We start from the raw sequence: 13,976 nt of genomic DNA on the forward strand, positions 1-13,976 counted from the left end.
TCTGTTGTCGTTTTTGTTGTCGTTTTTGTTGTTGTTGTTGTTATTGTTGTTGTATCAATGTCGTCGCTATAAAAAAAATTGTTGTCATTGCTGTTAGGAATATGTTGTTGTTGTTGTTTTTTGAGGGTTGTTGTCATTTTGTTGTAAAAGTGTTGTTGCCATGACTGTTTTGAAAATGTTAATGTCATTGTTGTTGTTGTTGAGTTGTTGTTGTGAGATCAATAGTGTTTTTTGGAGACTGTTTACCATCATTGTTCTTGCTTGGCGTGTTTATTTTTCAAGGAGGTTTGTTTGGTAAGTGGTAGTTTGGCTGTTGTTCTTCTTCTTAGTAGGTTGCATGTTTGTCGTTGGAGCATTTTTCATCTATTGATGTTGATGTGTTTTCCAATTGTTGTTGTTGTTGTTGTTATGGTTGCTATTAAAACACAACAAAATCTAATGGACGTAGTTGTTAATTTATCACGTTCAAAAAATTCAATACATTGAAACATGATATGTTGCGGCATTTTTTCTAATATTTTTTGGGGTTTTCCGATGACTATGTTGATGATTGTTGTTGTTTGTTGATGTTGTTTGTTGTCGTCGTTTGTTGATGTTGTTTATTAATGTTTGTTGTTGTCTGTTGATGTTTGTTTTAGTTTGTTTGTTGTTGTTTGATGTTGTTTTATGATGTTTGTTTGTTTGTTGATGTTGTTTGTTGTTTGATAAAGTTTGTTAATGTTTTGTTGATGTTTGTTTATGTTTGTCTAGTTTTTTTTATGTTTTTTTATGCTTATTCATATTTATTAATCTCCCATACTTAGCTTCATGGGGGTTTAGAATTAATTTTCCAAAAAACACACAACGTAGACGCGTTCGTACGCTTGAAAGCAATACATCAGCCCGTTAAGCAGGAATCTTTTTGCATTTAAACCCGGTAACTTCAACATAACACACCAACCTGACGTATTTTAGTAGAGTGATAGCTAGCGGAATATGTGATGATGTTGTAGCGGTAAGTGCTTTTGCAATCAAACTTCGTATTTTTACTGTACCATCTTACAGGCAGTTTTTGGTAAGGTAATATTCTAAGGTAATATTTTGAGGGTATTTTTAGCTATAAAGCATTGATGGTGATAACGATGATGATGATGATGGTGGGGGAGATGATAAAGTTGAAGGGATGTCTGAAGGGTAATGATGATGATGATGATGTTTATAGGATGATGATGTTGAATATGTAGAAGATGAGGATGTTTGTAGGATGATGATGATGATGACGACGTTTGTAGGATGATGATGAGGATAATGATGAGGATGATGTTGGTGATGATGTTGGTGATGATGTTTGAGTTTTGATGATGATGACGTTCAAGTCGTCATGATAATGATTGCATGTGTAACGTTACAACTACAGGGGCAATAAAAATCAGGATTAGGAAATGGGTGAAGACAGTGATTGCGATGATGATGACGACGATGATGACGATAACGATGGTGATGGAGCTTTTAGTAGAAATGTTTGAGAAAATGTTTGTCCACAACAATGGCTGCCAATTTAATGAAATCGGTTATGTTGTTGGTTGTGTAGTGTGTTGACGTTGTTGTCGCCGCTGTTACTGTCGTTGTTGTTTTTGCTGCTCTGCCGATGCTTTGATAGTTTTCGCTAGTGTAGTTGTTGATTTCATTGTTGTTGATGTCGTTATTTCGCGTACGATTATTTGATTTTTAAACTTTGATTTCATACACTCGTGTGCGTGTCCAACTTCTGTGGGAGCTTCATTTCAACCCCACCTACATGACATGTGTTCATGGGTTTGTAATGTTGAGGCGGCTAATGTGTTTTTTCATTAAAAGCCAGTTGCACGCGTGTGTCTGAAAGCAAAAAGTCATTTCGGGCTTCAACAATTTATTTCCTTGCCAAGTTGCAACAATGATTTTTTATAAATTTTTTCATATCACAAGGACGATTCACTCACAGACACAATGAATTCAACAAGTTCTTCGAAAGCTTGTAGAGAGCAGGCACTCAACTGATTGGACAGTTTTCAAAACTTCTCCAAACAATCCCATCAAACGGACAGACCACAATTCAAGACATCTCAGCAAATGATTTCGCGTTGTGGGAGTTTGAGTTGGAAAAATTTAACAAAATGTTATCAATATTGGGCTTTATGGGTAATATGAGACATCAGACAAACGTAAAAACATGTAAACAGACAGGCAGACGTATAAACACACACACACACACACACACGCATTTATATATATATATATATATATATATATATATATATATATTTATATATATATGCAATCAAACATGACGTGTATATATATATATATGCAATCAAACATGACAACAAAGCAAGTAAAACAAAAATACAAACATATAAAATTACAAACTGATAAACACACAAACATATAAACAAGATAATATATATATATACATGCAAACATACAAGTACACAAACAAACACACAGACAGACAAACAAACACACAAATAGATGCAGAATCAAACAAATTAAAAGAAGTGACAGAAAGAGACAGATTGTTTCTTTGCCATGTAGTGTATTGCTGCAAAAATAGATCAATATCTTCCCATTAATTTAACCTCTCATGGTTGATTGTGTGATTTAAACGAAAGCATTTTTATTTACAGTTATTCAATATTTTTTGATAATGTAAAATGTAAGAGTTTGTTTTGAAAAAATCATATAACACTTAAACATCAGACTGTAGTGGGTAACAACTTTGAGAGGGGGTGGTGGGTCATTATCGCTCCCAATTAAATTCACCATTCTTTTGAAGTAAACTACATCGTTTTAAAAATTTTATTCTCGGCGTTAAAATGTTTGTGCACATTAAGACGAAATTATTTAGATTATATTTTTTTATTTAACAAATTTCAAAATTCATCGGAAATGTTTTTCTGTCCTTGTATATCAACACGGATAGTTTTTTTTTAGTTTCAATTTTTCTATTTCATTGTATTCAAAATTTCTGAAAAAAAATATTTCGTTCTATCGTTGTTTTCAGTTTTTGCGATTGTTGGAAATATTTTTAAAAGACGGAAAGATGAGAGTTGGAAGCCTGTCTGACTCGTGGGAGTTCACGCACAATTCACACACTCACACTCGCACACACGTACACACTCACACACACACATACATAAACAAACAAATTCACACATACACGTACACAAAAAATTCACACATACACATACACGTACACAAACAAATTCACACATACACAGACACACACAGAGTGACAGGGTCTCTGGCTTGTTGCTAGGATGATTCAGTTTGGTTTCTTGAATATTTGCTTAAACAATTAACAATTACTACAGATGTTGGCGGTTGAGAAAATAATGTAAAATGTTTTTCAATTATACTAAATAATCAAATTTATTATTTAAACTTATCTAAATACGTCTCTTTCATTCCAGATTGGCCGGTCGGTTGTATGTCCTAAATCTTCATTCAAAATGTCACAGAAATATTCGGTGTTTAATGATAAAAATGTGAAGAAAATATTCCTTCCAAATAAACAGCAGAAATGTAGGAAATTTATTTTCACAAAAAATAATAAAATATTTTCAGTGGTGTGTAGTTATTAACTACAAATAGTTAACTACTAGTTAATAACTACTTGCTAGTAGTTAAGCTATAGTTAATAACTATTTTTTTCAAAGTAGTTATTAACTAGTAGTTAAGTATTTTTTTAGTAGTTAATAACTACAGTAGTTAACTATTTTACATAACTACTTATAATAATAAGCTAATATTTGATCGCCCCTATTTGTGTGCATGCATTGTTGTGTTACTGTTGAAAACAGACATGGTCATCTAATATGCATTTGCTATGCATGACTAATCATATCACATGCTGGATAACAAATGGTTGTATACAACAATGAGCAAAACATATATAAAACATATATACAATATATCATATATATTTATATATATAACATATTGTATATGGACACATATAATAGACATTTTACATAATATACATACATAATGAATAAAACCTTTCAAATAAAAGTTAGTTTGTCTTTAAATTTATCAGTTAACTACTGCAAAAATTAGTAATTTGGTATCGAAAGGTTGTAAACACCAGTTTCTTTTTAAATGGCAATGTTTGGAAAGTAGTTAACTACTAGTTAACTACTAGGTGGTAGTTAAAGAGTAGTTACTAACTACTGTTGTGCAAAGTAGTTGAAAAGTAGTTACTAACTAGATTTTTTCAAAGTAGTTAACTATAGTAGTTAACTACATTTTTTAAGTAGTTAGCACAACACTGAATATTTTATGTTGTTAAAAAATTTTCCAATTAATTTCCACTCAAGACGTAGGCATTAATCTTTTGATTTATAACCGCTATTGAGAGAATCATGTCAGCCAGCTGAATACGTTTACATGTACGTGTGTGTGTGTGTGTGTGTGTGTGTGTGTGTGATGTTGTATGTGTGTTTATGAATTTGTTTGTGTATGTGTCTTTTTAAGTGTATGTGTCTTTTTAAGTGTATGCGTAAGTTTGTATGTGTGCATGCGTGTGTACATGTACAAGTTGTATGAGTAAAATGATGAAGATGTATTGTGCAAAAGTTCGTACAAGCAAGCAACTAGAATAAACGGATATATGTTTAGTCAAGTACGTGAAAATCTATTTGTTCATGTTAGTCTCTCTCTCTCTCTCTCTCTCTCTCTCTCTCTCTCTCTCTCTCTCTTTCTCTTCTGTGTGTGTGTGTGTGCATGCGAATACAAAATGCAAAAAATAAATTCCCCTCCATAAAGGATAATATAAACAAAATTTTCAATAAAGACTACAAAAATTCACGCATGTCCGGTCATGCTCAGACAGGACAATTATGTATTATTTATATAGTCTACTTTCTCCCTAGGTTTTTCATTTCCAGAATTACATCCATGCATCAAGTTTGGTCATTTTTCGCTACCGATTACCATTTCTTCGTCAAATCGTTGTTACCATAAGAATCGCCATTGTTCTAATTATCATCGCTATAAGGATGACCATTATTAGTAACCCTTTAAATAGCCTAATCGTTTTGCATTTGTCATAAATTTTCATAAGCATTTCATTGAGTCTTTTTGGACATTTTGAATACAAAATTAAACTCTTTTCGCCTCGCTATGTATACATATGTTTGTTTTTATACAGTTAGTAATCTACCTTTATACATTAAAATTCATTAGCCCAAAACAGCTCACACATTTTTGTTATCTAAGACTAAAATTTTTAATTCAAAGCGAGACCAGTATAGAGATAATGAAAATAATAAATATATATATATATATATATTCAGGTAGAAAAAATAGCATTTAGTTGCATTAGAAATAACTTTTAGAAATAACTTTTGGAAAAGGTATTTAAATATAAAACATTCAATCAATTTAAACGATTTAATGTCAATTTAATGTATGATATGATTAAGTTGAAAACTAAATAATATTACGAGATGAAGATTTGAAACCAACATGGATCTGATGCATCCATCCATCCGTACATGCTTGTCTGAACGCATTCAGTACAAACATAACATTGCAGAAAACTTCTGCTGTCTTGTATAGTTGTATATATATATATATATATGTATATATATATATATATATATATATATATACATACATACATACATACATACATACATACATACGTACATACATACATACATACATACATGTGCAATTAACGACAAATCAAAGTGTTAATCCATTTGTTACTTGATGTTTGACGGTTCAGTGTCACTCATCATGTTTTGGTTTTAACATACATACATACATACATACATACATACATACATACATACATACATACATACATACATACATACATACATACATACATACATACATACATACATACATACATACATACATACATACATACATACATACATACATACATACATACATACATACATACATACATACATACATACATACATACATACATACATACATACATACATACATACATACATACATACATACATACATACATACATACATACATACGTACATACATACATACATACATACATACATACATACATACATACATACATACATACATACATACATACATACATACATACATACATACATACATACATACATACCTACATACATACATACATACATACATACATACATACATACATACATACATGCATACATACATACATACATACATGCCCACAGATTACCATGTAGCTATGTAGTTGCATGCAGGCACAATTGTGTCGAACGCAGTCATTCATTATTCGCGGTGTGTCATTTTGCTTTCATGTTATTTGGAAATAGAATCGGCATCATTAGACGAGTAGAAAAGGTTTTGTAAAAAAAATATATAAATCGTTTATTTGATGGTTTTATTTGTAAAAATCCTTTAAAATCTAATTTTTAGAGTTGATTAAATGAATTTAAAAACTCAAAAAATGTCATTGCCTTGATTTGTTAAAGTCAAAAAAAACATCAACTATATCTAAAACAGCAATAACATCAGCGACAACAATACCATTAACAACTGCAGCAACAGCAATAGAAGCAGTATTCCTGTTGTCAACATTGGCAGTTGATTCACGCAGACTCCAACATCATTTGGCTGTCGGTCGATGACGAAGTTTTTCAGAAATTAAACAAAAAAAAAGAATTTCGGATAAACATTTTTTCAAACTTGAATTCGTAACCTTTGCTTGAAATAAAAGTTGCTTTTTTGCTGAAAAAAATTAAAAAAAAAAGTTCATCATTCAAATTTGATCAAGCTGTTTAGTATAAACTATCACAACAATGCAGCAAAACTACAACTACAACCCCAACATGATGCAACAGCAACAGATGCCGCCTCAGCAACAAATGCAGCAACCGCAACAGCTGCAGCAACAGCAGCCCAACAATTTTGCACCACAGGGCAACCAGGACCAGAACTTTGATTACATGTTCAAGCTTCTCATCATCGGTTGGTTGAGATCGTTGATAGTGTTTTTTTTTAAACTGGACATCGTTGTTTGTATCAAACTAACTTTTTTGGTTTGGTCTGCTATCATTAAAAACTTCATCCTTCCATGACATTGCCGACTATGGACCTCTACAAAGCCCGATCTTTAACACTTTGTAAGAGTTGAAATGTGGTGATATTCGACAAGTGACACAATAGGGTGTGTCAATTTTATACCGGAAATTGATTTTTTTAGATTTTTAAAAACCAGGGGTTACAAAAAGGTACATTTTTGTATGCTGAATCCAAATTAACCTTCAGATTTTAGATTTGAAAATTTCAAGCTTGATAAATTTTATGTTGAAATTTCAGCTAAAATGTTTATTTTCGTAATTTAGAATTAATTATAAAAATCATCGAAAAAAAAACTAATTTTAATCAGCGACTAATTTTATATTTTTATTAAATACTGAAATAGTATTAGCATTATATACAATGTCTACTGACATAAGGACTTCACGAATGTTATTCGTTCTTTTTCCTGCAACTTCTCTAGTAGTTTTTAGATTTTCCATTCTTTCCTTCCACACGATGTGACCGAAAAACTTGAACTTCCCCCGTCGGATTATCATTACATCATTTGGTCAAAACGTTGCATTAAAAGACCATTATATAACACTATTAAATCATACCATTACCTCAATAGACCATAACATTACATTATTACAATAACATTAAATAAATAGACCAAAGTATTACAACAATAGATCACGCATAACATCAATAGATCATAACATTTCATGATCAGACCATAACATAGCATTAAAAGACCATTCCAAACGCATGTAACAGGCGGATGGCATGTAACAGAAATTGACTAAAACATGTGATGTAAAGCTCTCAATAAATTACAATGGTCAATAAACAATTGATGGATGATGGCTGGCTGGCGTTACTGTAAAATGGATAAATGATTAAATATTTTGAAAAAGTCTATTCGACCGTGAACAGTTTCCAAATTTGACTTCAAATTTCACTTTTCTTACACGCTCACACACACCACACGAATACACATGTAGCCACACAAATAAAAACAATAAAAACCAAACCACATACACACCACACACACCACATACACCACACACACACACACACACACACACACACATTCGTGCATAACTTATTCATATTTTTGCAATTTACAAAAGTTAATTTGACAATTTTTAAAATTAATAAGAACATTCATACCCAGACATTTGACAATAAACATTTTTAGAAACCCCACAAAATTTTGAAACATATTTTGCGTAAAACGGATAGTCATAAGTAAATGAGAACTTGAATTCCAGTTAAAATTTTCTATTCGTGTACCATTATTTATGTTATGTACAAACTCTTAAAAAAATCTAATTGAAGTTTTTCATTATGTGAATCATTAAAACCAAAAAATGTTTATTTAACTGTGTGTATTGTATGTAAGTCCAAAATCTGTAATTTGTACACTGCTTCGTTTGTATAGTTATACAAAAAGTGTACCCAAACATAAAACTATGCGCAAAAACGCAAATACTTAATGAATAAATAAATTACAAAGTAGCATTTATGAAATAAATGTGGTTATTATATTTGCTTGTGCTTCGTAAACTGACACAAACCTCAAAACAGCAGCACACACGCATACATTACATCACATATAATGTATTGGTTACATTTGCATGAACCAGTATTTCGTCTGCTTGAACGTTGGATGAACATGTATTGATTTGTGCAATCCAGTTCTCTACTCTCCACATACACAGAGCCGTGCACAGCACAAACAAACATTCATCTGAGACTACATATACGTGCATGTGCAATGCACGTGTGTAGTGTATGGAAGTTCAAAATATGTTGTCTGTACACTGTTTGGTTTGTGCAAGTAAATATATCATTCTCATTTTGTAAAATTTTTATAACTCTAATTACCATTGCAAAATTCCATCAAAGCTCTATAGACAGAGAATTACATTTGAAATGAAAACGTTTAATGCTCATTAAAACTGAGAAACGAAATTTTGATACATTCATCAGGTATTACATATGAACCAAATCATTCATTCAGTGTAATTAGGTCAATTTGTACGAAGCGAGCAGCCAGTGTAACTATTCAAAACGGTCGAGCTCAGATTATAAATTTATTATATTTCAATTTTAAGAGTCATTCACTTGATATCTAATGCAAAAAATTATTGCAATGAAAGTTATAATAATTTGACAAACGCCTGAACCTCTGTGATTTTTCGAGTGTTTGATCTAATGGAGCTGATGCAACCAGATACAAAAAATTATATTCTTACGTGCATATATTTACAACTAGATTAATTTTTTGTTAAATATATAGATAAATAAATAAATTAAAAATAATTATTAATCAAATGTGCTTATATGTTTGAACGCTATGTCTGAGAATGTGTAAAAATTTGATTTATTAAATGTAATGTTTTTTATTATCCTTTAAAAAATCAGAATCTTGCGAACGCAGAAACCGTTACAGCATGCAAGGCAATAGTTTAGGATGAGATGTAATTTTGATATGATGATGTTGATATGACAGTGAGATAAATGTAATGTAATGATTGTACGTAATGAACTGACTGACCTATGCAGGCAACAGCAGCGTCGGCAAGACATCCTTCCTCTTCCGTTACTCCGACAACTCGTTTGCAGCCTCCTTCGTAAGTACGGTCGGCATCGATTTCAAAGTTAAAACTGTTCACCAGCATGGGAAGAATATCAAGCTACAAATTTGGGTCAGTTCCTTCTATTTTTATTTTCCAAGTTTTTTCAATTTTTATTTTTCATGTTCCTTCAATTTTTCTTCTCCGAGTTTCCACAAATTTTACGTTCCATGTTCATTTTTCAAACTAATTACAATGGATGGTCTGGCTATTTACGGTTGACTATTGTTGTTTTAATCTGATTGTTTGATATTCATTATTGACAGGTTGTGAAGTTTTGTCATGTAATGTCGTATTTCAGTCATTCCATTACCGTGTAATAATATTTTACATTGAATGTGATGCTTCTAATTGATAGTTTTGTTGTTTCGTAGTCGTGTTGTGTTGTTCTGTGCATGCGTAGACCACAGTGACGAAATCGCAATGGCGGTCTTTTGGTGAAATATTAAAATAAGCAATGTTTCAAGAAGAGGACTATTCAAATTTAATACGCTTAATTTCACAAATAATGAAAAGAAACAACTCGAAATATTTTTTTAAATTTTTAAAAAAGAGTTAGTTCATTGAGATCACAAATTATCATCATTGGATGCTAACTTTCGCTAGAAGATTTTTGAGAATGCGTGACCGAGCCATTAACTTATAAAAACATTTTCAACTCAACAATTATTCACTTCTAAACTTTTCAAATGATACGGGGCCACAATTAAATGTGTTTCATCATTCAGTAAGAAAAAAGAAAATAATTGCAAATCATATAGAGAAAAATTATCATTTGAAAAGATCAGAGATCACTAGAGGTCAATAAAGAGTGCCTTCCCACACATTTTCGATTTCAAGCTTGTTAAGCTTCATGAAAAAGCGCGAGACAGCTCAGCAAACAAACATTTGTTTACTTAACTGATATTGTCGAATCTCCTGACAAAACTACCCAACCAAAATTTTGAAAATAGCCTGATTTACACCCCAGCAGATGCAGAAACATTCTGAATATGAGATGGAAAAAGAATAAATAAAAAGCAGCCAGAGCCTGATTTGCAAGTTGCACAAAAGTTGCGACTAATCAATAATTTTATCGTCCGTTTATGTTTGGCAATAATTTTTCATTTTGGCAACCATTCATCTTACGGGTTGTTTATTATTATATTTTTCATCTACCCACTCAATCATTTATTCATCTATTTCTATTTGTATATATGTAAATTTTATTAGTTTTAAACGGTGAACACAAGTCTCTTTATTAATAACTTGTTTGTCTGCTTGATTTATCTGACTCTTTTTTTTAATGTAACAGTCCAATCAATATTTTATGACTGACTCCACTTCTTACTCCACCATCCTTCCATTTCATCCTTGTTGCGTATCATGAAATGTATGTTAGTGTTGGTGTGTTTACCTGTTTGTGTATGCTGGAGTACTTGAAGAGCCATAACTCTGCATCTAGTGTGTGTGTATGTGTGTGTGTGTGTGTGTGTGTGTGTGTGTGTGCGTGTCTGTGTGCGTGCGAAATGTTCCTGCATAGCGTTTCCAATGTTCACAGAAAAAATTATTATTTCACCGAACATAATAACTTAAAAACACGTTGCCATTCAGAGCTAATGTACAGCAAGTGCTCTGTGACTGAGAACCAAAGAATGCTTATATTGGTTTATTGTCATTTTTTATTTGAAAAGCACGAAATAACAACTCAGTGAAACACAGTGAATGAAGTGAAGCACAGTAACAACGTGTCTGAAAACGTGCTCTGTCCTCAAATGACATATTTGGCTGCTGTGTATGTATTTGTACACGCACACACACGCACGCACGCACGCACACACACACAGACACACACACACAGACACACACATACACACAACACACACGCGCGCACATATTTATATCTTGTGATTACAAATACATACTGTTCAAAAACATGCTCAAAATGATTGAAGGTAATGGAATCATCCCCTCTGGAAGGACCTGATTTCCACAATTCCAGATTCATTACTTTTAGCTAATTTGTAATATCAATTGAAGTTTTTTCTGCACAGAACTCAAAGAAACATTTTCATAAAATAAACCGTCACAATATTTCCTACTTAAAACCGTCAATAGCCAGCTCGATTCCATTTTGAAACATTTCCTGACTAACTTAACGCTACGAGGATCAATGATTAAAATCCCAAATTAATTAAATGAACATTTTATAACTATTAAAAATTTTACAATCTACGTTTGGTAAAATGTCATTTTTTATAACCATTATGCATTCACATTTTGAAGGACTATAATTACAATGGTACTTACAAGCATTTATTTGTCATAGACTTACACACACTGATGTATTTGTATGCAGGATACGGCTGGACAGGAGAGGTATAGAACGATCACTACAGCTTATTACAGGTTCGCAATGAGACTACCGTTTCAATATTTTATTAAATATAATTAATTCATTTATTAGTTCATTCACTTATTCATTCATTTAATTAATTAATTAATTCATTCATTCATTTTTTTCTTTTCTTATTTCGATTTTAAGCCAAGGATGGGTCATAAAGACTAGTTTTTCCATAATGCAGACTAGAGAAATTTTTAAAATTTTCACATCCAAGCGACTTTTAGTTGATAAACCATCATGTACGAACATGTTAAATGCACTGCGATGTTTTGCTATTCTCAACTTTGCTAACATCGAAGTACTTTTTTTCTCGTAAGTTTTAGATCAACTTAAGAATTAAACTTTAAAAATATACCTGGTTGGAGTAACTGATGTAAATTAAAGTATTTAAATTGATAAAAAATATATCTATAAATTGGATAAATTATTTTTCCTGCTTGACTCATCTTAAAAAATTTATGATCTTAAAAAATTATTAATCGATGAATAAATAAATTTTTCCAACCTATCCGATTTTTCTAATCTATCCAATTTTTCCAATCTATTCAACTTTTCAATTCTATCCAATTTTTCTAATTCATCCATTTTTTCCAATTCATCAAATTTTTCCAATCTACTATCCAATTTTTCCAATCCATTCAAATTTTCCATCTATTCCATCCAATTTCAGGGGTGCCATGGGATTCATCCTGATGTATGACATCACAAACGAAGATTCCTTCAACGCTGTACAAGACTGGTTAGTTAGTTAGTCACTTTTAGATGTCAAAAAATGTAAGCAAAATTTGTGCTCCTGCTATTGATGTTTTTTCAATTCTTAAATGTTTCGCATGTGGCATACATTTTCATGCTTCATTTTTCACATTTTAGAAATGAAAAATAAATGAATGAATAAATAAAATCCTGCTTCAAATCGATCGATCAGTAGTTGGAGTTTTAGTCTGAGAACGCAAAAACCACAACCAGGTGATGTCGACATCGAAGTGTCGCTAACAAAAAAAAACAATTAATAATAATAACTGTTTCGAAGTAAAAAAAAATTTATAGAAATGATTTATTTGATTATGAAAGTTGAATTATTTTTAACTTCGATGGAGAACAAAAAATTGTACAGGTGCACCCAGATTAAAACTTACTCGTGGGACAACGCGCAGGTCATCCTGGTGGGCAACAAGAGTGACATGGAACACGAGAGGGTCGTCTCTACAGAAAGGGGCAAGAGATTGGCCGACCAATTAGGTTGCTGGTCAATTTGTAGTTAAATTGTTATGTTTTCTATAATACATACATGAATTGTTGTGTATGCTATGCTTGTGTGCGTGCGTGCGTATGTGTGCGTTTTATTTATTATAATTTTTTATAAATTTCTAAAACGTAAATAATATCCGTTATTAATAAATTGATGTTATTAATTCTTTTCCGTTGAATTCATTTTGAAGGTTTGGAGTTCTACGAAAGTTCCGCGAAGGATAACGTGAACGTGGGAGTTGTGTTCGACAGACTTGTCTACCTCATCTGCGACAGAATGGCTCGAAGTTTGGATGCAAATACAACGGGGGCTGGAGGGGGCATGCCTCAAAACGTCATCGGGGGAGGGCTGGGAGGAATAAATGGACCAACCAGGAAGCTAACCGACGTTCCCAATCCGGCCCAGTTAGCTGCTCAGTGTCAGAAGTGTTAAGTAGAGAGAGAGTAAGAAAGATAGAAAGAAAGAGAGTGTGAGAGAGAGAGAGGGTGAGAGAAAGAGAGGGAGAAGGAAATTAGGTAAATGAAATGGTGGATCGGCGCACCATAGTAAATGTTAAACAAAATTTAATCAAATATTCGTAAATTAGGGATTGATTTCTTATATTTAGTCAATGATGAATGGACTGAAAATTAATCTATCAAAAAGCCACAATAGACGGGCAACTTTCCAGTCCACAGAATG

At 32.0% G+C, this 13,976-nt stretch overlaps 1 protein-coding gene across 1 annotated transcript; it reads left to right on the top strand.

The window, feature by feature from the left end:
• Positions 1 to 6,864: 6,864 nt before the first annotated feature.
• On the top strand, positions 6,865 to 13,727 carry HELRODRAFT_87875 (hypothetical protein; the record flags this gene model as incomplete). The annotated part of the gene is made up of 6 exons (XM_009029632.1): positions 6,865 to 6,967; positions 9,593 to 9,735; positions 12,002 to 12,051; positions 12,717 to 12,785; positions 13,161 to 13,285; positions 13,486 to 13,727. The coding sequence occupies 6 exons, from the start codon at positions 6,865 to 6,867 to the stop codon at positions 13,725 to 13,727; spliced, it is 732 nt and encodes a 243-aa protein (XP_009027880.1).
• Positions 13,728 to 13,976: the final 249 nt, after the last annotated feature.

The sequence above is a fragment of the Helobdella robusta genome, assembly GCF_000326865.2.
Source record: "Helobdella robusta unplaced genomic scaffold HELROscaffold_61, whole genome shotgun sequence".
Taxonomy (NCBI): Eukaryota; Metazoa; Annelida; class Clitellata; order Rhynchobdellida; family Glossiphoniidae; genus Helobdella; species Helobdella robusta.